Raw genomic sequence first — 23606 nt, forward strand, 5'->3', positions numbered from 1 at the left:
CACTGTCATTCTTGAAGGCAGAAGTACAATCTTTAGGTGTTAAAGGTAAAAGAATTCAGTTCACTATATGGAAGAACTCAGTGAAAGATAAGAACTTTCTGGTAACCAATACATGTCTCAGTGTGTGCACTTCCTTAGAGGTTAGTGGACAGCTCTTCACTGGAGTATTCTAGCACATCCTAGAAATCTGGTAGGGAAGTGCAGGGAAGGGTGTGGGGTGATTTTAGATTTCTTCCAGTGTGTAAGAGGACATTCTCTGTTGTAAACCCTAGATGTAAATTTCCTACCTCTAATTTGAGAGCTCATTACAAGCCCGACCCTAGCATTACTTTCCCTACTCTTACGTCCCTGTCTGTCTGTGCTGTGTCTGTGACACGCCATCCCACGGGGCTGTCGTTATCCGAGGGCATGCCTCTCCCCATGGGAGCGTGACCCACTCCATAGCAGGAACTCCTACTCCTCTTTCTACCTCCAGTTCCTCACATGCAGGAAATACTAAGTGTACTCGGCAGATTTATTGAGAGAATGAATAAATCTTGACAGTGATGTAAAGACTTTAGATGTTTAATTTGGTTCATTGCTTCACACTCTGTTATATTTTTATCAGTCGTAATGTAACTCTTCAAAGGTCTTTTCCTGTGGTTTCTACCAGCTTCTCTCACTTTTGCTAGTTTTGGGGAGTGTGGAGACTTGTGCCTCTTTGTACAGATTTGTTGTTTTTCTACACAGGACTAATAAAAATAGTCATCAATATATGATGTTTCTTTTAGCCCAGAGAGGACACTGATGCTTTCTTGAAAAACTCATTATTAGAATCTGATAGTGCTTTTATTGGTGAGTATGTTTATTTTACCAACCTATTTGTTTAAATATTTAGCATTATTTATATTCAAGTGTTTTTCTCCATACCTAAAAAATCAGTACTTTACTCTGTTTGTGCTGTGCTTAATTGCTCAATTATGTCCCACTCTTGGGACCCCATGGACTGTAGCCCGCCAGGCTCCTCTGTCCATGAGATTCTCCAGGCAAGAATACTGGAGTGGGTTGCCATTTCCTTCTCCAGGGGATGTTCCTGACCCAGGAATCGAACCTAGGTCTCCTGCATTGCAGGCAGACTCTTTACAGCTGAGCTATGAGGGAAGCCCACTCTTTTGTTTGGAACTCATTAAAATTAAACTTCAGTGCTCTGCAAATGGTAAGAAAATAAGACAAGCCAGAGACAGGGAGAAAATATTTGCAGAAGACATGTCTAATAAAGGACTCCTATCCCAAGTACATTAGGAACTCTTAAAACAGTTAGGAGAACAGCCCTGTTAAAAGATGTGCAAAAGATCCAGCCACTTCACCACAGATAAGATGGCAAGTAAGCATATGAAAAGGTGCCCCATGTACATCACTGTCATTAGGGAAACACAGGTCATGTGTCATCAGGGAAACTCAAATCAACACAAGACACCACCATATAGCTATAGAATGACCCAGATTTGGAACACGGACACTTCCAAATGCTGGCAGAATATGGAGCCATAGGAACGCTAACTCATCGCTGGTGGGAATGGAAATCAGTACCATCACTTTGGAAGACAGTTTGGTGGTTTCTTACAAAAGTAAACATACCCTTACCATATTATCCAGCATTCACACTCCTTGGTATTTACCCAAAGGAGTTGAGACTTACGTTCACACAGAAATCTGCACACAGATGTTTTTAGCAGTTTATCCATAATTGCTAAAATCTGGAAGCAACCAAGTTGTCTCCGAGTAGATGAATGGATCGATATACAGTGATAGATTCGGACAATGCAGTAGCATTCGGTGCTAAAAAGCATTGAGCTACAGAGCCAGGAAGAGAAATGGAGGAGCCTTGAATGTTTGTAAGGGAAAGGAGTCAGTCTGAATAATCTACATACTGTATGGTTCTAACTATGACTTTCTGGAAAAGGTAAAACTATGGAGGCAGTTAAAAAAGAAAGTGGTTGCCACAAGGTTACAGCAGGGGGAGGAATGAATGGAGGTGCTATCCTGTATGATACTAGAATGGTGGATATGTTAAAAGCCATAGGATGTACAACCCCAGGAATGAACCCTAATTATGGACTTTCAGCAAAAATGATCTGTCAGTGTCAGTTCATTGGTTTTAACAAATGTGCCATTTTGTGGGGGCTGCTGATAGATGGGTAAGCTCTGAATATGTGGTGGCAGGGGGTTTAATAGGAATTCTCTGTCCCTCCACTCAGTTTTACTGACCTTAAAAACTTGTAAACAAAGCCTTTAAAAAAAAGAGCAAGTGAGTTACTGGTGGGGTATAATAAAGAAATCAGAAAACTTTATTTTTGGAGTTTTAGAAAATCCCATATCTCATTCAATAGAATACAGTTATTGCTGCTTAAAAAAAAACTATACATTAAATTTCATAAATTTGACTATCAGTTATATATTAAATGATAGTATTTTATCAATGTAACATTTCCTGAATGTGGTACTGAGACTGTGGCTGTACAGTCTGTGGCCCTTGTTCTTAGATGGCCTCTGCTAAAGCATTTAGGGACGAAGTATCATGATGTCTTCAGCTTACTATTTTTTATTCTGCAAAAAATAAATAAGTCCCCACAAAATATTACATTGTAGAATTCCATATGGAATCTTAGGAACAGTACATCTCCAGACTGAAGGCAGATCAATGTTCACAGGGGCTTGGCAGGTAGAAGTGGGGGAAGAGTGATTTTGTCAGTGAGCACAAGTGCGCTTTTTAATTTTTAAGGTGATCAAAATGTTCTAAAACTAGAGTATAGTGATCGTGCAGTTCCTTAAAAATCACTGTATGTTTATTGTGGGCAGATTTTATCATATGTAAATAATAAAACTATTAAGAGACAGTCTTGGATTAGCTCTGAATGGAGATGTGAAAGGTGGACATTCACAGCTTCCCCCCGTGTTCTCTAGGTGCGCATGGCGAGACGTACCCTGCCATTGAGGATGGTGGCTTCCTGCTGCTGTCTCCGCTGCCCTCTGCCAGAGAGCGCAGGAGGAACAAACTGAAAGGACTGGACTTCGTATGTATGAAGTGTCCTTTTGTTTTTTCAAGTTTAGGAAGGAAAGGTCTGGGCTGACTCATGGATAAACTGGTGTGGTCCAGTAAAGAAAGAGAACATGCTCTCGATTAGGCTGGACATGGGTCTGAACAGAGGCTCTGCCACCAAATGCTGGATGACCGTGAGCAGGTTACTGGGACACAAAGGCCCTCTGAGTCATAACATATAATTGATTCCTTATTATTGCCAAGTGATCTTTCATTTCATAATAATATTTCATTTCATTGTGATTTTTTTTTCCCCAATTGTTTGATAGACATTTGGGTTGTTCCCACTTTTTCTCTGTTATCAGGACAGCAGCTTTTAACATTAGCATACAGATGTTATGTTTTCTTTTCCTGTAACATCTTGAGGAACTACCAGACTGTTTCCCAAAGTGGCTGCTCCACTTTACATTCCCACCCACAGTCTGTGAAGGTTCCAGTTTCTCTACACCCTGGTCAACATTTGTTAGTGAGTGTAAAGTATTATTTAATTGTGGATTTGATTTTGTATTTTTCTGACAAAATGATACTGAGCATCCTTTCTTGTGCTTCTTAGCTGTTTGGAGATCTTCTCTGGAGATAGGTCTGTTCAAATCTTTGGCCCGTTTTCTGATCGGGTCACCTTTTCATTGTTGAGTTCTAAGCTCTTTATAGATTCTGGATACAAGTCCTATATTAGATGTATGACTTAATAGATATTTTCTTGATGGTGTCCATTGAAGCACAGAAGCTTTTGATCTTGACAGAGGTACAGCTTACCAATCTTATTTTTGCTCATGCTTTTGCTGTCATATCTAAGAAACCATTGCTTAACCCATGATCGTGAAAGCTATTTCTGTGTTTTCTTCTAAGAGTTTTAGCTCTTAAATTTAGGTCAGTGAATCTACTTTGAGCTAATTTTTGCAAACGTAAGGGTCCAAATTCGTTATTTACATGTAGATATTGTTATTCTGCTACCATTTGTTGAAAAAAATCCTAGTGAATTTTATTGGTTTTTCTGCCCCTAGGTATAAGGGCTTAGCTGGACTCTCTATTTCTGTTCCACTCATCTATGTCTACCCTTAGGCCAGGACCACCCTGTCTTGATTAGTATAGCTGGACTGATTCTTAGCCCCTGATGTTTCAGTTTTTCCTTTTGTGTTTTGTAATTCCCCACCTTTATCCACTCTGGTAGCATTTATATGTTATCACCAAATGCTTTACCTTTATCTGAGCCTGCAAGGATAAACACAAGTTAGAATATAAATGCTACAGATATAATTTTGTTCATCACTATACATTTATCAAGGTTAAGAACATGTTTTGATTCACTTATTTTGAACATATTTTATGTTAATGATCATTTCTGAAGTTCTGTTTTCTTAATTACAGGATAACAGTCACCCTGATGTGCCACCAGATGGTGTCTCTTTAAAATCTGTATCCAGTATAAATATTGATCAGCTTAGAATGAGAAATGAAGAACGAATGCGAAGACTGAGTGAACTTCAGAATAAACATATTACTACAGGTAAAAGGCCAAGTATAATAGCCAACAGCAGATTCGGTGAAAACTCAAACCTGCTTCATGGAAGTTTTCACTGATGGCTGAGAGAGGAAATGAGTTCTGAAATCCTTTGAGTTGTAGAGCCTAAGGATTAATTTTGCAGCAGATTGTTTCTACCAGAGGGCGTACCCCTTTTCAAGTGGACTCTGAACAGATAAGGTTTTTTTGTGTTAAACATATCAAGACTTTGCTTTCAGCAGGGAAAATGTTGATTTGTACTGGCATCTTGCTTCCCTACTGAAGAAGTTGTTCCGTTGCTCAGTCGTGTCTGACTCTTTGCGACCCCATGGACTGCAGCACGCCAGGTTTCCCTGTCCATCACCAACTCCTGGAGCTTGCTCAAACTCATGTCCATCGATTCAGTGATGCCATCCAACCACCTCATCCTCTGTCGTCCCCTTCTCCTCCTGCCTTCAATCTTTCCCAACATCAGGGTCTTTTCCAAGGAGTCACTTCTTCGCATCAGGTGGCCAAAGTATAGGAGCTTCAGCTTCAGTCCTTCCAGTGAATATTCAGGACTGATTTCCTTTAGGATGGACTGGCTGGATCTCCTTGCCATCCAAGGGACACTCAAGAGTCTTCTCCAACACCGCAGTTCAAAAGCATCAATTCTTCGGTGCTCAACTTTCTTTGTAGTCCAACTCTCACATCCATACACGACTACTGGAAAAACCATAGCTTTGATTAGATGGACTTTTGTTGGCAAATGTCTCTGCTTTTTAATATGCTGTCTTGGTTGGTCATAGCTTTCCTTCCAAGGAGCAAGCATGTTTAACTTTCATGGCTGCAGTTACCATCTGCAGTGATTTTGGAGCCCAAGAAAATAGAGTCTGTCACTGTTTCCACTGTTTCCCCACCTGTTTGCCATGAAATGATGGGACTGGATGCCATGATCTTCGTTTTTTTATTGTATTTTAAGCCAGCTTTTTCACTCTCCTCTTTTACTTTCATCAAGTGGCTCTTTAGTTCCCCTTTGCTTTCTGCCATAAGGGTGGTGTCATCTGTGTATCTGAAGTTAGTGACATTTCTCCTGGCAATCTTGATTCCAGCTTGTGCTTCATCCAGTCTGACACTTTGCATGATGTACTCTGCATGTGTTAAATAAGCAGGGTGACAATATACAGCCTTGATGTACTCCTTTCCCTATTTGGAACCAGTCTGTTGTTCATGTCCGGTTCTAACTGTTGCTTCTTGACCTGCATACAGATTTCTCAGGAGGCAGGAAAGGTGGTCTGGTATTCCCATCTCGAAGAATTTTCCATGGTTTGTTGTGATCTACACAGTCAAAGGCTTCGGCATAATCAATAAAGCAGTAGTAGATGTTTTTCTGGAATTCTCTTGCTTTTTCTGTGATCCAGCAGATGTTGGCAATTTGATCTTTGGTTCCTCTGCCTTTTCTAAATCCAGCTTGAACATCTAGAAGTTCACAGTTCATGTACTGTTGAAGCCTGGCTTGGAGAATTTTGAGCATTACTTTACTGGCGTGTGAGATGAGTGCAGTTGTGCAGTAGTTTGAACATTGTTTGGCACTGACCACCTTTGGGATTGGAACGAAAACTGACCTTTTCCAGTCCTGTGGCCACTGCTGAGTTTTCCAAACTTGCTGGCATATTGAGTGCAGCACTTTCACAGCATCATCTTTTAGGATCTGAAATAGCTCAACTGGAATTCCATCACCTCCACTAGCTTTGTTTGTAGTGATGCTTCCTAAGGCCCACTTGACTTCGCATTCCAGGATGTCTGGACTGAAGTGACAGATTACCAGAAGTCAACTTTAAAACCTTGTTCTTTATAGAACACATCTTTTATAAATTTGTAGTGGTACAAAGAAATTTTTTTTAACCTTTTTACTTGGCCTTCTGTATGTGGATAAAGCAAAAAAGCTTCAGGATAGTGTTTCCTTTTTAAATGTCAAAATATAGACTTTTTTTTTATCATGCAAGGCATTGCCATATCTCACATCTTTGGTGAACAGCGGGTTAAAAGCTTGCTCACTGAGCACAGGCAGGCAGGACACTTCCTTAGGCAACTGTTGAGCTCCTCTGCCAGCTCTTGGCCACCTTCTTTATGGCACTGCTATCAGTCATGAGGATAAGAGGATGATACTATAGTAATAAGCCCTATTATTAGCTATAGCAAATAGCAGAGTGGTCTATTTGAACAATTCACCTTATTCTGTTAGACTACATTACAATAATTTCTAAATAATAACTTTTTTTAAGATTTTTGAAAGATTTAGATTCAGCCTTTAATGTTGCATTAATTTAAAACTGTACTCATACCATCTCTATCAAGATATCATGTGTTCTGATTGTAGGAATTTCTTACCAAATACCAGACAACATGGTAGATGGACAAGAGAAGTACTTTTCATACCATACCTAGAAAAACGTGGACAGTGGGAGAGAATGCTTGCTTTCTGGCTAAAAGACATTTTAATCTGTACTGAGAACTACCTCTGAACAAGGATATACTTAAACTGAGAGAAAATAAACCATCTGAAGTATCTTTTTCAGAAGACTTTCAACTTACAAACTTTTTAAAACACACTGTCCTTTCAAACAGCTTTTTAGTATGATGTAGATTGATTGCTCATTGCATTGATTGCACATGTCCATTTGTTGAACTAATGCTTCACAGACCAGAAGATGTAATTAAAAAAAAAAAAGAAATTGACATCACAGGGTAGGGAAGATAGGTTTTCCCATTATTATATCTAATGAGAAGGTAAATAGATTTAGAAGCTCTGCATATAACCAATTTAAAGAATGAAAAATGAGAGCTACGTCTTAATGGAATAAATACAACCTCTTAGATTAGATATAAGAATGGAAGTAATTTCATCCCTGTCCAATGTTTTCCTAAAAAGACCTTATTTCCTTAAAACAGTGTCAGAAGTAGTTCCAAAACCTTGCTAAAAATAGAAAAAAGTTTGGTGTGGCATCCTTCAGGGGACACAAAGTAAGACTGTGGACACTTTCTAGTCATCTGGTGTCATCTGCTGTCCTGAATCCCTGTGGGTGCTGGGACCATACAGTCATCTTGCTCAGGTGGTCCTGTTTTGTTCCATATCACTGGCCTGTTCCTGGGTTTGCTTTCCTATCTCTATATGGAGGGGTGTGGACAAAACGGGACGGTTTAGAACACAATGCTGTGGAGAAATGCAGCGCTTAATGGGTCAGAATGCAGGAGGTCTGTTCCCATCACCTACCTGCCGCTCCTGTTACCTGAGTCAAGTCTCTCTTGCCTCCTTCAGATGATGAGAGTTCACTGGTTGACCCTGATGACATCATGAGGCACCGGGGTGACGACGGGTCAAATTCTGTAGCCACTGAGCCCTGGCTCCGCCCAGGCACCTCAGAAACACTGAAGCAATTCATGGCGGAACAGCTGAGGCAGGAGCAGCAGCAGGGTCCTGGCAAGCCAGGTGCTTTCACGTGGCAGGGCCTGTCCACTGCACACGGTTAAAATCAGTCTGTACTGGACCCAGTAGTGCCTTTGAAGCTGAAAGGAATGTGAAACCTGAACCTGAATAATATGTGCTACTTTTGGCCTGTACATGGCAGTTACTCATATTCCATCTGTATATAAGGTATATTTTTTCCATGATGATATATATGATGTATTTATATTATGTACATAAATAACGAGCCATGGCTATTAATTTATATAATATAGAATTGTATAGAAGTATTTTTCCACAACTTTGCCATAAAGTAGGGTGGTAATGAACTCTTGGAATCAACTACCGTATGTGCATTATTTTAAATTCTGCTTGTAAGAGAAGGTGAATAAAACAAGTGTTAACAGCACTGTGAGAGTACTCTTTGCTGTGTGTACATCTGCTGCTGTTTTCACTATTCAGAACCATCTTTTCACTTAGCAAATAGACTGGTGATAGCTGTCGCTCTGTAATCAGAATCAGATGTGCTATTTTCATTTCATTTGTAACTACTGATTCAGTATAAATTATAATAGTTGTTAGTGATGTTATCCTTGTGAGCCATGCACTTACATGTCACATCTTTCTGCCTCTATTTTTGTGCCAATGAGGGCAGTAAGTTTGCTCTTTATATAATGTAACTACTTGATAAAAATAAATTATTTTTATTACCAGTGTCAGTTTCTTACTTTAACTGGAGTTGAGGTTTCTATATAGAAGTCGAGGAGAGGCAGGAGGACCCCGGAGTCAAGGATGGGGATCCCTTGCCGCATGGCTGAGGACCCTGTGGTGAGTCATCAGCCCTCCTAAACGCTAAGAGGTGTCTTTAAAAAAGGGAAGACTAATTCAAATCCTTGGAAATATTTCTTGTTTAGATTCTAGTAATGAGAGCCGAGAATACGCCTAGGCACTGATGGTATGCTTCTAAGATCAGGTAAGCACACCCTTAGGTGGAAACTTCTCAGATATTTGGAATTTTAGTTGCATATAAATGCCATGTTAATTTTTGTAATGAAATCATTTATGAGAATTTTTTTTCTTATGTCTTCACCTGAAAGTAAGATGAAAGCCTCAGCTGGAGAAAAGTCCTGATTTTATGCCATAAATATTAATACACACAGCCAGGTCCTCTAAAATACCCTGGGACAGGCCAAGATGGCCATGGGGGCTCCTGGCTCTTGCAGCATCCAGTTGGGCTTGCACAGGGCCAGGCCCTGGGGTAACAAATGCAGTGCACTTACAAATGTTCTGCTCAGTGACTGCTTGGTGACCTGAGAGATGCAAGGACTAAGACTGAATGCTCTCGGTTTTTTTAACACAACCATCAAAATAAATAGTCTTTACGTGTTCTCTTTTTTCTTTTCAGGTTGTTGTACCACTCAACTCTGAGGACACACACCGCCACCCTGCAAGCTGCCGCAAAGGTAACTTTAGCTCTTTCTCTCAGTGTTCGTTCACATAGTACTGCCCTATTCTGGGTTCATAAATGCACAAAATATTAAACTATAAATAGCCTATAGTTGAGAAAGCAGGATATGGGGGAGGATCAAATGCCAGGAGCTGGAAAGAAAATATCACAACTAAAGGACATTGAATTCACATAGAGCTTTCAATGAGAATATCCTTTCCTTAGTTAGGCTTTTAAGGAAAAAAAAAAAAAAGTCAATGAAACATGGGGCCGTGGATGACATAGGTTTTGATTGCACTGATGAAATAATCCAAAAACTTTATTGACCTATAACCTGATTAGAATATGCCAGATGAGAATCAATATTGTACAGAAAGTTGTACAGAATTTTTTACATAGAAAACTTTACATCTGTACCATATACATTTTATCCATCTGAAAAAATTTTCTACATCCACTGTTAATACGGAATGCTTGACAATCTTGTTTTTTTAACCATCAGAGCACAATTCACAGTATGAATACGTTTCCAGTAAATCTAACCTCCCCAAACCATGCCAGATTTGTTATTTTAATATATTCAACATTAAATTCTGTACATAGAGTGAAATCTACATCAAGCCCCACCACCCAAAAGAAAAGAAAAGGAAGTGACAGCAACCGAGATTCATTCTGCAGTGATTCAAGTTTCGGTCCACGAAGGATCATTCTATTTTAATGGCTCATCTTTCAAAGCCCTAAGAGAAGTGTATTACAGGTAGGTACATCAGCAGGGGTATGTTCCACCTTTGTTGGTGTTGATCATGACAAGTGTCAGCCACAACAGCTTCTGGGCATGTTAAACCCTCAAAATAACCACCCTGTAAAAAGGGTAAAACCAAATCCCCACGAAATAAAAAAGACAAGAAGTTCAACCCAAATGTTTAGTGCATTTGACAAAATATTATAGGTATTTAGCAAATGAATAAGAAAATAAAGAAATAAAACAGTGCAGGAAGAACTCTATAATGTCTTAAGATTTTTATATTACAGACCTGCATCTCTGTACATTTTTCACAGAAGGATCATTACCAGTATCTCAGATAGCCTGAGTGTGCAAAAATCTTCAGAATAAGAATACCATAGTTGCTAAATAACTTTTACCATGAACAATAATTTCTTCTTCTCCCCCCAACCCCCAATTATAAACATTTTATCCTTCAAAATACAGCTCTCCTGAGTTGTACTTCTTGCAGAAGTTCAAATCTTTACATCTAGAGTTCTTTGGGTAAGTTTCACTTCCATACCTGCCAGAAATATGTAGGGCTCTCCCTGCCACTGAGAACAGGGAAGGACATGTGAGCATACAAGCTGACACTGTGGGAACAGGTTTTTTGCTTGTGAGCCCAACACGACAAACAGAATCCACCAGGTTACAAAAGGGATGGACGGGAGCACTGCAGGTTCGAACTGAAATTCTAAGCTTCTTAGAAGTAACCTTTAGACACAGCAATCCAGAGAAACCATTTTTCATGTAGGAAACCTCAGCTCCGGGGTCCTTTTAAAGAACGGAGGGATGTAAACGCCAACAGAAAAATATGAAGTTCCCATCATTGCTTGTTTATTCCAAGTTCCTGTTCAGGTGGTTGTGATATCTGAAAAACTACTCCAATTCTCAGAAAAAATCTTCTAAGAACAGCACGAAGTTCAGGAATCAAGTCAAATTGCATAATTTCACATAAGAGAGGGTAGTAGAATGATGCATGAGCTTTAAACTGGGGGGAAATGAATTCTGTTAGTAATGCTCTCATTGCAAACCACAGAACCTCAAAGTGCCTTTAGAAGGAACCCACTTGGGGACAGTGCCCTGAGAGTGAAGACAGGAGACGCATCTGCGTAGAGCAGTGATTACTGATCATGCGCCTGAACGACTGAGATGTATTCAGAACTTAATACGTACAAGATTCACTTAGTTATCCATCCTTATTTTGGAAAACATTTTTCATTACATTTCCTTGACAAACTTAGGACAAGCATTTAGTATTTATCATTGTTTTCCCTCGGATAATAAGCAAAAGAAAGAAGCCAAGCAAGAATCACAGTTTTTATAAGCTATGGGTTACTGAAACTATTCTGTCTGGTAAACAGAGTTGTCTCTAAAACTTCAAATTCTATCTAATATTGTAATATAAAATATGAGGGCTCCATGCATTCTATTATATTTTTGTTGTAGTTTAATCTCTCAATACTAGCTGTCTGCCTGTTTTCTCTCCTTGTCTGTTCTCCCACCTCATGAGGTATGAGGGAGCGGTGTGACACACTGGTAAGAAGGCAAAGTGTGGGACAAGGCAGATGGGTTGGAGGTCCTTCTCGTCCACTTGGCTGTTGGTTGCCGGAAGGTACTTCTCCAAGCTCTACCTGGCCCAGGTTAGAGGGGCACACACATGGGCACAGAGCGGCATTACATGGCATCTGTGGGGCCCACAGTGTCAGCCACCAGATTAGGTATTTTTAAACCTTTTTAGGGATCACAGGAACCCCCATTTCCATTTATGTGGGCTGTACGTTGGTACATTTTTTAACAAGTAAAATGTGTGTTTCTGAAAAGTCTAAATGGTATATACATCTGTACATTATACATCTGATCTTTGTTTTCTACTGGTTAAAATTCTTAAATGAGTTGACAGCCCATTCCCACAGAATCAGTCCCTCTGCCAGAGGAACAACAGGAGCCTGTTGCCCCAATGCAACCATGATCGCGGCCACGCCTGGCAGCTGTCCTGGATGTGACAGGAGAGACTCCCGGGGTCGGGATGGGAGCCGCAGCAGGGGCGGGTGGGGGAACTGTCCCAGCGGATTCTGATTCCTCCCCTAGTGCAGCCCTACAGGATCACTCACTGGAGAAGAGTGGGGTGGGGAGGGCCTCCACCCCCACCTCCCACTCGGGCATGCGCCCCTCAGGCTGGGGATGCTGGTAGACAAGGTGCCTGGTACTCACCCTATTATCGCTGATCTTCAGGACTTTAGTCAGAAATAAGAGCAGTAAGTTAGTCCAGGCTTCCCGATGACTTTCCGACGTTAGAGTAAGAAAGTAACTGAGCGCTTCGCTGCAGACACTGAAACGGAAAAGGTTCCCCATCACGCTTGCTGGTGGTTGCACCTGCTGGCCTGACATCACCATGCAGGAACAACTGAGGCCAGGAGGACAGTGAACGGTAACTAACGTCAACTGGAGCCTATAGGGAAACCCACATTTTCTTCCCTTTGGAAGTTCTCTTATAAGCTAAACCGCCATGGAGAGCACAAGCACGGCACTGGTGTCGAGACTGCAGCTGAAACCCGGGGTGGCCCTTCCCCTCCTGCACTGTGACCTCGATGCTTTGGGGCCTTAACAGCCTCATCAAGAACTGGGGAAACGGCCCAGGTGACTGCCAGAAATTCTAAAATGAAATTAGTTGGTTTCTGAGAAAATCTATTCTCTCAAGAAGACAAAAGAATACAAGGTAAAAGACTGTATTCTTTCTGAAAGGACAAAATCTTAAGTTGTCACGGAGTAAAAATGGAATGCAAACAAAACTAAAACACCAACAGGAACTCCACATACTTTTTCAAACTAAATGTCAGCAGGAATGTTTTTCATTTTCAGAAATGGATCAGTTTCTAAAAACAAATCTATCGATGACATGAAAAAGAGCCTAAAAATTAAGACCTAGCACTTCCTCCTTTGTCCTGTAACAGCAAAAATAGACAATTTGCTTACATCTCAACAACTCTGCGGAAGCACATTTGTCTATAAGACTGTGTTAGCTTTTACAATCTCTTCCGCAGGCCCCAAGTAATCTGCCCAGCTGCGGACTCCCCAGGCACAGTGCGGCCCTCCGCACACTGTGCTGAGCAGCCACATGGGCCAAAGCCCCGAGTCTTACTTTAAGAGCCTCTGCTGGACCTCCTCCCAGGCGCTGGCCCGGCTCTCATCTGTGTACATCCGGAAGAGAATGCGCAGCCCGCAGGCCAGACTGCTCGTCTCCTGCTTCAGAAGGTTGGGCTTGGATTTGCCCTTGAAGCCTGCAGAGGGGAAGTCGGAGTTAACAGGAGGGGAGCATCTAGTGAAGGTGCACAGCCTGCGTGGAATGCAGAACGGTCAAAGGTCAGCAGCCTGCAGGCCCAGGGAAGTGAGGAGCCCGGGGCCCTTGGCAGGAAGTCTCAGCTGAACAGTGGCCACAACTTGGGTTGAATCAAGGGGAAAAAGTTAAGTACCATCTATTTACAGAAGCAAGGCTGTACAAGAAGGGAGAGAATGAACAGAGCCTGGGTGGGTTTAATGAGGCTGTAAAGAGACAACATGGATGAAAGAAAATTCCTACAGCACTCAGCACTCTGTCAGAGGACTTTTCTGTTCAAGGAACAGCAGCGTCCTCCTTTTTTATGCATATTCTTCAGCCTCTCACTCTCAGCACTGTTCTGCACCTAACTGGCCCCAAGTAACTATTTCTTAAAAAAATAACACCGTCAGTAAAATTGTTAAAAAGCTTGCTTCTTAAATTTAACTTGTTCAAAAACAAATCTCCCTCCCTCTTATGTTCTGGCCACACTCTGGGGAACAGGCACTCAATACAGATGCCTTCATGCCTGGGACCCTCCCACTTTTTCTCAGTTCTAGTAAGCAGACGGTATCGATAGGAAGGCCCAGGCTGAGCACAGAAAGTGAAAAACAATGTGAAAACCAGTTAACAGTGTGATTAAACACGGGAGACTCATCCACCCAGGCAGTTATTCGGCATTTTCTAGGCCGGAGAAAGACCCGTTGATGGACTGTTTGCCAACAGCTGGTGAGGACTCAACGTTCACGCTGTGAGTCCCCTTGTGTGACCCTGCTGCTTGCCCGCTAAGGGCATGGCCTGCACAGCATGGCTTACCCGCCTTCCACAGAGCTGTCCTCTGTTCGTTGTTGGAGTTGAAAGCTTTTGCAAATCTGTGTGACTCTAACAAGCAGTCCAGTAGCTTGAAGAGTTGTTGTGATGTTAAAAAGCGATACATTCCTTGGTCTTGAGTGTCCACTCGAACATCAAAGTCCACAGCGTCTCTCTTTGGAAAACAAACCACCATAGCATAGGCACCCACAGTCACAGAACCAAAGACCACTTCTATGAGCAAGCCATAGAACTTAATCTGTCTCAACAGTAAAAGACCACCTTCTCTTATTAAATCTCCAGAATCTTTGTTCCTTGCACCCTTCTCACTGAGCACCACCCCCAATATCTGTGGCTTCCTGCCCACAACTCTTGACCCCAGAGCTCTGCCCCAGGAGACCCTCAGCCTCTGCCCCCTTCACGTTCCTCGCCCTGCTTAGGTCCTCACTTCCGTTAACCAGTTTGAGGCTGTGGACTGTAATCATAAATATCCTTGTGCATAACCTACCCCTCACCCCTTTAGCAACTAGCTGGCAAAGCCCCTACTCCGCAATGGATGAAGGATCACTTGCCCTAGTACAGCTGACTGCAGCCTTCTCAGTACAGCTTCCTCATGGAGCTGCAAGGCAGCACTGGCTCATGGCTCCTCCTGGCTCCCTGGTTCTTGCCTCCAAGCTTTTCACCCGCTGCTTCATCGTAAGCTCTCAACCACCAGGCCCCAGGCTCAATCCCGAAACCCCTCCCCGCTGTGCCCGCACTCAGCCGTGGCTGTGTCCTCAGTCCCATGGTCTGGGCTGACAGCCGTGGGGTGATGATGGCCCCCAAATAGCCCCTCTCGCTTCGCCTCTGCTCGGAAGCCCAGACAGCAGAGCTGACCCCCTGCACCCACTCACCTGCGCCGCGGCTAAGTTTTCCGCGTCCTCCTTCCTACTTGTGGCGGGGAAGAACACGATGTTGTCGATAGTCTGGATGAGTTCCAGCTGCACAACACATTTAATCAACAGGGCGGCAAACAATTTTTGTTCTGGAAATTCTGTGAGGAAACCCACCCCAATGCACATGCAAACAAAAATTATTTTGAATCCTTTATAATTTCTGTGACATTACAATGCTAAGGAAACATTAACATGTATGAAGGTAACTTGCACACATCACATTGAAGGACAGCCTGCTTCTGCACATGAGCACTCAGTAAAAGCTGCATTTAATCAGTATTTAGAAAAGCCTTAGAAAATTCACTTCTTCAGTAAACAAAAATATTCAAAATAACTGAACAGTGAATACATTCAAGAAGGTGCCAGGACAAATTTTAAAGTAATATTTAGGTTATTCCTGAATAAAATGTATCAAATGGATTAAAAGCTACAGTTTCAATAGCATTTGCTACAAACCCAAGTTTGACCTTTGACTACAGGTAATATAAATTGACTATGCCAAAGCCTTTGACTGTGTGGATCACAAGAAACTGGAAAATCCTGAAAGAGATGGGAATACCAGACCACCTGACCTGCCTCTTGAGAAACCTATATGCAGGTCAGGAGGCAACAGTTAGAACTGGACATGGAACAACAGACTGGTTCCAAATAGGAAAAGGAGTTCGTCACGGCTGTATATTGTCACCCTGCTTATTTAACTTCTATGCAGAGTACAGCATGAGAAACGCTGGGCTGGAAGAAACACAAGCTGGAATCAAGATTGCGGGAGAAATATCAATAACCTCAGATATGCAGATGACACCACCCTTATGGCAGAAAGTGAAGAACTAAAAAGCCTCTTGATGAAAGTGAAAGGAGAGTGAAAAAGTTGGCTTAAAGTTCAACATTCAGAAAACGAAGATCATGGCATCTGGTCCCATCACTTCATGGGAAATAGATGGGGAAACAGTGGAAACAGTGTCAGACTTTATTTTTGGGGGCTCCAAAAGCACTGCAGATGGTGATTGCAGCCATGAAATTAAAAGACATTTACTCCTTGGAAGGAAAGTTACGACCAACCTAGATAACATATTCAAAAGCAGAGACATTTACTTTGCCAGCAAAGGTCCGTCTAGTCAAGGCTATGGTTTTTCCAGTGGTCATGTATGGATGTGAGAGCTGGACTGTGAAGAAAGCTGAGTGCCGAAGAATTGATGCTTTTGAACTGTGTGGTGTTGGAGAAGACTCTTGCGAGTCCCTTGGACTGCAAGGAGATCCAACCAGTCCATTCTGAAGGAGATCAGTCCTGGGTGTTCTTTGGAAGGACTGATGCTTAAGCTGAAACTACAGTACTTTGGCCACCTCATGCGAAGAGCTGACTCATTGGAAAAGACTCTGATGCTGGGAGGGATTGGGGGCAGGAGGAGAAGGGGAGGACAGAGGATGAGATGGCTGGATGACATCACTGACTCGATGGACATGAGTTTGAGTAAACTCCGGGAGTTGGTGATGGACAGGGAGGCCTGGCATGCTGTGATTCATGGGGTCGCAGAGTCGGACACGACTGAGCAACTGAACTGAATATAAAAAAGCCAGAAGAAAACAACAGGAGCTAGATCTGTGAGGCAGGGAGTGAGGGGCTAGAACTGTGACCAACTGGAAGACATGGAGGGTCAACCAGAGTACATGCTTTATTTGGATCCAGGTTGGTGGGTGCATCTAAAATGGCCTCCTGTTTCTAAAGCATAAGCCCAGAAGTCCATGCAGTCATGCCTAGTGCAGGACTGTAAGAGCAACCACCCTGGAGGTGACCAGTGCTCAGACATGGCCTGGGGTGGAACACGGCTGCCTTCCTCTGGCCTGAACCACTGTGCTTCGAAGGGCCATTTCTGTAAGGACATACAGACTCATGGAAGGAAGGACTTTCCATCTCCATGGCGTCAGGTGAGCAGATGTAGAAACCCAAGTTTAGGAAAGACAACTCAGCTACTGAGATGCTCAAGAGCCAGCAGCAGTGACCCAGCCAAGGTCAGTTCTCCGGGAAGCCTTCCAGGAGCTGGATGGTCGTCCCTGGTGCAGTGGGGTCGGGGAGGCCCGTACACTGGCCTCAGGACATCAGCTCCAGCACTGGACACCTTGACAACCATTCAGATTTTCTCTACTTTGCTTTTATCACAAACTCCCTTTCCTGGCACCAATTTCTAGAATTTAGTTTTTTTGTTTTTGGCCACACCTGCAGCTTGCAGGGTCTTAGCTCTCTGAACCTGCACCATGGCAGCGAGAGCCCTGAGTCCTCACCACTTGGACCCGCCAGGGAATCCCCCAATTTCCAGAAGTTAATTCAGGTTTTAGGAATTTGGGGTAGGTAGCCAAACAACTTACTTAAATTTATTCTCTATTAGGTCATGATGGCTCCTTTCCAGATTTCAGAAATGTTGCTGTACTGAACATTCAGTTCTTAGTATTAGGTCTCAAGTCAAAAAATGTAATAAACCAAAGACACCCCCCCAAGTCCAAGTTGTCCTTTCCTAGCCCTCCCTCATCCAAGTCATAACTACACTCTCAGGTTTCTGGGGCAGGACATGCTGGCCACACCCCAGACTCGGGGAGACTGAGGCTGAGGAGACGTGTTCTCACCAGCCACCACGTCTGCGTGGGCATTCAGAGCTGTCGCAGGTGAGGAGCTGGACTCAGCCTCACCAGCAGGGACCAGCAGTGTGTCTGGGGGACAATTTCTATCTGAACAAGTCTGCTTCACCAACTCATGTTAAGGACCATTTCACTGGGGCAGCACCAGCTTCTGAGCGTGAAGGAGGACCGGAGCAGCTGCAATCTGTGCTCCTCTGAGCCACCTCCTTGGGCACCACCGCCCCGTCCCCTGCACGGAGGGATCTTGGGGGACACAGGAGCTCTTCCTAAAGGACTGCGAGGGGGTGGCGGGAGGAAGGAAACATGAGCCCTCAGATCGGGGGGCAGGGGGCAGCACTCTCCACTCCAGTTCAAGGCCTGTGCCCAGATCAGCTCAGTGAAAACTTGCAACTACGTCTTTCCCTTCCAAGGTCCAGTCCTGGGGTTGAGAGAGAGCAAAGCCATGTACTGTGGCATTTTCCAGGGTAGACCGGAGCTGGTATGGATTCTAACAGCTGTGCTTCAGAAAACAGGAATGAAAAACGAAAATGGACAACTCACCACCACCTATCTCCCTTCTAAGAAGCGAGACACAGTAACTGAAGCTAGAGGCTCCTTTCCAGGAGGTACAAAATCTGTCTTCCCTCAACAACAAGTATAAATACCGAGGGTTAATAAAAATACCCTGAAAACAATAAACTGAAAATGGATCAATTCCTTAAATGTAAGAGCTGTAAGTATAAAATTCTTGGAAGACAACACTAGGGAAGATCTCCCTGACCTTAGTTTGGGCTGCGGTTGGTTCCTAACCATGACACCAGACATGTGAGCAACAGCAAGACAAACTGAACTTCAGCAAAATAAGAACTTTCATGCAATCAGAGCATATCATCAGAAGTGAAAAGATGACCTACAGAATGGGAGAAAATAAACCCCTGCAAATTGTGTATGTGATATGGGGATAGTGCCCAGAGTATGTGAGAAACTCCTACAACTCAACAACAACCAACCCAATTAAAAATTAGCAAAGGACATGAATAAGTATTTCTCCAAAAATGATTACAAATGGCCAAAAAGCACGTGAAAAAATACTCAACATCATTAATCAATCGGGAAATGCAGAGTAAAACCACAATGAGACAACATTTTATACCCACTAGGATGGCTATTATTAACGAGAGAAAGAGAAGACTGAAATGTTTGTGAGGATGTGGAAAAAATGGAATTGCTGGTGGGAATATAAAATCATGCAGCCACTGTGGAACACATTTCCCGTTTTCCTCCAGGAAGGAGGCTGTCTTTTCTCAGTGTTGTTAACTTTTGTTCAATAAATGAAATTGAACCAATTTCGTGAAAAACAAGGGAGTCCTCCTCCTTTGTGAAAAGAACTAAAGGTGAGGGGAGGTGCAGAGGAGCACCGGGAGTCGGGGGGGGGGGGGTTGGCCAGCAGAGTGCTCCTTGGATGCCCTGGCCGCTACCTCCCCTCTTGCTGAGGACAGAGGAAGACACCTCTTCTGCAGGAAGAATACCCACGTGCTTGTAACAAACATCAGCTGAGAGCACTGTAGGAAAAAAATGAGCCTTGCAGGTGTCAGCAGAGTCCTGACCACCTGCAAGACAGCCTCTATCAGGGATGTCCAAGCTGCGGCAAACTCAATAATAAAGTGACCGCATAACCAACTACAGTACGTGTGTGTGAGTAAAAGCAAAACTTTCATTTATAAAGTCTTGCATACACAAAACAAAATACATAACTGATTAAGACAAATAACTCACTTGCTGTGGGTTTAATTTTGCTGATTTCTTCATTCACAGTAGAGACAGAAGCCAACGGAGCTTGCTGTCTATTATCTGCCGATCTTGGTTGAATAGAATCATGAATATCTACAGATTTCTGTGATATTGTATCCTAGTAAAAAAAATTCATTTTAAGTACAACAAATAAAGCTTAATGATGAAAACAGTTTCTATTACATTGTCTTTAAAAAAGTAATTTACATTGTGTCCCTATGAAAATGACACTGCACACACTGCAATAATGGACATAATGGGAAATTATTTAATATCACTACACACAGATAAGAGCTGGCAATCTTTTAAAGAAAAGCTTACTTCCTGACCCTCACTGAGATAAGGCCTGACACCACTCAAGGGCAACAGATAAAAACGCTAAGCTTCACTGTGTGGCAAAACTTGTCAGCAATATCCATGAACTGTCGTGAAATCCAGACAGAACGTACGTAGTGGGTGCGGTCTGTGCACACTTGGTGCAGGCTGAGCCCAGGAACGCTCTGTAAAGGAAGGGTGTCCTGTCACCCCAGACCAGCATCCAGAAAGGGCAGTGAGAAGGTGGCCGACAAGGAAACTGGCCCTGCAGAGAAGCTGACAGGTCCACAGAACCACACCAGAGTCCAGTTCCAGCTACGTGTAACCCTGGGAAAGCCAGGGATCTAGTTCTAAGCTGAGGTATTCTGGTCTGAAAATGAGCAGGTTGTGGAGGATTTGGTAGTAAATGCAAGGCACCTGCAGTGTCAGACGGTCTGTGGGGGCTGACATGACTACTCTGGCAGCTCCACCTGGTTCCAGCATGAGGCCAGAAGCAGAGCCAGGGCAGCTGCAGGTCTCAGAGCCAAGGAAGAGACTGTGAAAATCACTGCCGGCTTCCACAAGGGACCCTTTTAATTTCTTTCAATTTTCACTTTTGGAATGACAATTTGTACCCATGCTTGCCCACCACTGTATTTTGCAAGGGGGTCATTTATTTTACAGGTTCACGGATCCACAGAGAAATTTTGCTCCAAAACAGCCCATGTGCCTGATGACTTAGAGGACAAGATCTGGAACTTCTGATACGATCATATTTACATGAGATTTTGGACTTAGTGCTGATGCTACAATAAATTGAGACTTTGGGAATGTTGGGATGGGATAATGTCTTAGCCCAGAAGACAGACATGAATTTGGGGGCACCAGAGGGTAGACTGCAGTGGGTTAAATAGTGGCCCCAAAAAGCTAAGTCTGAGTCCTAACCTTTGGTACTTATGAAGACTACATGGAAATAGGGTCTTTAGAGTTAAGGAACTTTGAAGTCATTCTGAATTTAGGGTGGACCCTAAATCGAATGACTAGTGTCCCTAAAAGAGAGATCTGATACACAGATCTGACTTTACACAGCTACATAGAGATGGAGGCTGTGAATGGAGTGTGTGTGTACAAGCCAAGGAACGGCAGGGGTTGTCAGCAGCCAGCAGAAGCTAGAGGCAGCAAACCCAGGGAAGGAGTGTGGTCCTGCCGATGCCTTCAGTTTGGACCTCTGGGCCCCAGAACTGTGAGAGAATCAACTGCTGCTGCTTTAAGCTGCTAAGTTTATTAGTAATTTGTGACCACACACCCAGGAAACAAATATGCAGGATGAGGGTCTGCTGGAATTCTTTACACTGCTTTTCCAACTTTTCTCTAAGGTACAATTTTTATCAAAATTTGATGTTTAAATGATACCCAATAACATCTTCAGCCTGGCATGTACACCCTTATGTAAACTGGTATCATGCAGGCACTTGAGAAATCATGTTAATCTTCGTCTCAGAACCATCTATATTTTGCACCATCTTTCTAAAGGAGCTGGGCCCCTATTAAAGGATCTGCCCCATGGTAAAATTTCTTATCATGAATAGTTCAATGATTTAAAGTAAGCTTGATTTATTTAAACTTACCAACTGGTTTTCACTCACAGGAGATGGGGTGGGGGGAGCAGTTTCTCCAGAAATGGGACGCCAGGTCAAGAGCCTTTGAAATACCAAAACCATACCAATCACTGAGAGCGTGAGACATGCCACAGCCAACACACTTTGAAATAAAATAAGCTGGGGAAGTTCAAGTTGTCCTACAAATGATTCAGGTGCCATCAACTGTCAGGCAGCAGGACTATGTCTTAGTTTCCCCACTAGTAAAAACTCACCTACGATTCAATTCCAAACTTATCCCTCAGAAAAGGATGACAAATAACTACGAAATAGTGTTTACAAATGAAGTTTCCTTAGACTATTCACAGTAAAATAAATGCTGAGATTTTAAGAAAATTCAGAACCACTGCTTGGTTTAATCTGCATGAATAAAATGTGACCCAAATAAAAGCACTTCATTGTGACCCAAATTTAGATGATGAGACTAAAGGTTCTGGTTTATAAAACAATTCATATATCTGTTATGGTTTATAGGAGTTTGGTCTGTAATAAACACAAATTCATAGAACACTGAGATATCTGACAAAGCATTTGTTATGAGAAATCACTAGTTACTATCAAATCTTTTATGTCCATCATTCAATACAAAGTGGTATAAAATCTTACGCATGTGGGATTGTGGTTTTGAAGATGTCCAGTGTGCAGTTGCAGGTTTTATCCCAGATTTCTAGTGTAAATTTTTCACCATTCAGAATAACAACATTCTCTAAGCAGTTTGTACCAGATCGTGCCAACTGCTCATTGTCTGGAAAAGAAAAGAGCAATTCATTTGTGTATCACCAGGGTCACATTTAACACTGTGTCATTTATTGGGACAGACCTACCTTGCTGCACACACCAGTAGAGCTGGGCAAAAATGTCATCCAAAAGGACATCACTGAGCACTTCTAAATACTGGGTGAACACATCACAGATCGCATAGAGCGCATGATTACATGTTGTCGTCATCCACTCGGCTTTCTACAAGGGAGACAGTAATCACATGAAGGTCAGGCCACTCATTAGTTACAAAGAAAATGCTTGCATATTTAAAATAAGACTGTCCATGTTCCTTTCAGAGTGCTTAACTCCCTCTAGAATATACTCACCTCAACTTCATATCTGATACCTATTTCTCATAATCTCATAAATCTATGCATAGAATAACTATTTTCTGCACTGTTTTGATTATAAAAAACCATCACTGCATTGTCCTGTTATTAGTGTCTGCTACTTAAAAGTCATAGCATTAATTGCAACAATTGGTCTTGCTTCAGAATATGACAGAACATGGAAAAAAAAATAAGAGGAAGGAAATGATAAGAATTTTCCAAGTGGGGTTAGCATAGGTTTAAAATAAAACTGGTGTAAGTAATTCATTTTTCTCAAATGGACTAATCTGATTCATTCACTCATGGTTTTATGCCCCTGAATAAACATATGTCTACTTAATAACATGTTTTAAGTAAGAGCCTACCTATAGATCTAAAGTAAAGTCTGCAGGCCAGAGAGGCCCCCAAATTTGCATTTAACACACTACATAGAACGAAACACAAAGACCTGATCTTCTCTCCCCACAAACACTGAAACACATTCTGTAACTGGTTTGTAATAAAAGACCTAATTAAACTTAAAAGCTTTTGCACAGCAAAGGAAACAAACAAAAAACACCCTCAGAATGGGAGAAAATATATGCAAAAGCAGCAGCTGACAATGGACTGGTGGTGGTTTAGTCGCTAAGTCATGTGCGACTCTTGTGACCCCATGGACTGTAGCCCACCAGGATCCTCTGTCATGGGATTTTCCAGGCAAGAATACTGGAGTGGATTGCCATTTCCTTCTCCAGGGGATCGTCCTGACCCAGGAATTGAACCCAGGTCTCCTGCACTGCAGGCAGATTCTTTACTGACTGAGCTATGAGGGAAGCCTGACAAGGGATTCATCTCCAAAATATACAAACAGCTCATGCAGCTCAATATCA

The 23606-nt window shown here is 42.6% G+C and overlaps 2 protein-coding genes across 2 annotated transcripts in view; one reads left to right on the plus strand and one right to left on the minus strand.

The window, feature by feature from the left end:
- CSPP1 (centrosome and spindle pole associated protein 1) overlaps positions 1-8090 on the plus strand; it is a 98089-nt gene extending 89999 nt beyond the window's left edge. The window contains exons 27-30 of the mRNA XM_052651701.1: positions 771-834; positions 2944-3053; positions 4448-4586; positions 7879-8090. Coding sequence (XP_052507661.1) covers positions 771-834; positions 2944-3053; positions 4448-4586; positions 7879-8090 — 525 coding nt within the window. The remainder of the gene's footprint in view (positions 1-770; positions 835-2943; positions 3054-4447; positions 4587-7878) is intronic.
- Positions 8091-9805: 1715 nt separating this feature from the next.
- ARFGEF1 (ADP ribosylation factor guanine nucleotide exchange factor 1) overlaps positions 9806-23606 on the minus strand; it is a 135171-nt gene continuing 121370 nt past the window's right edge. The window contains exons 31-39 of the mRNA XM_052651913.1: positions 22471-22606; positions 22253-22391; positions 21617-21689; positions 19680-19812; positions 15255-15394; positions 14368-14536; positions 13378-13516; positions 12450-12567; positions 9806-11009 (exon numbers count right to left, since the gene is read on the minus strand). Coding sequence (XP_052507873.1) covers positions 10665-11009; positions 12450-12567; positions 13378-13516; positions 14368-14536; positions 15255-15394; positions 19680-19812; positions 21617-21689; positions 22253-22391; positions 22471-22606 — 1392 coding nt within the window. The 3' untranslated portion in view covers positions 9806-10664. The remainder of the gene's footprint in view (positions 11010-12449; positions 12568-13377; positions 13517-14367; positions 14537-15254; positions 15395-19679; positions 19813-21616; positions 21690-22252; positions 22392-22470; positions 22607-23606) is intronic.

This window comes from Budorcas taxicolor, chromosome 14, assembly GCF_023091745.1.
Source record: "Budorcas taxicolor isolate Tak-1 chromosome 14, Takin1.1, whole genome shotgun sequence".
NCBI classification, from domain to species: domain Eukaryota; kingdom Metazoa; phylum Chordata; class Mammalia; order Artiodactyla; family Bovidae; genus Budorcas; species Budorcas taxicolor.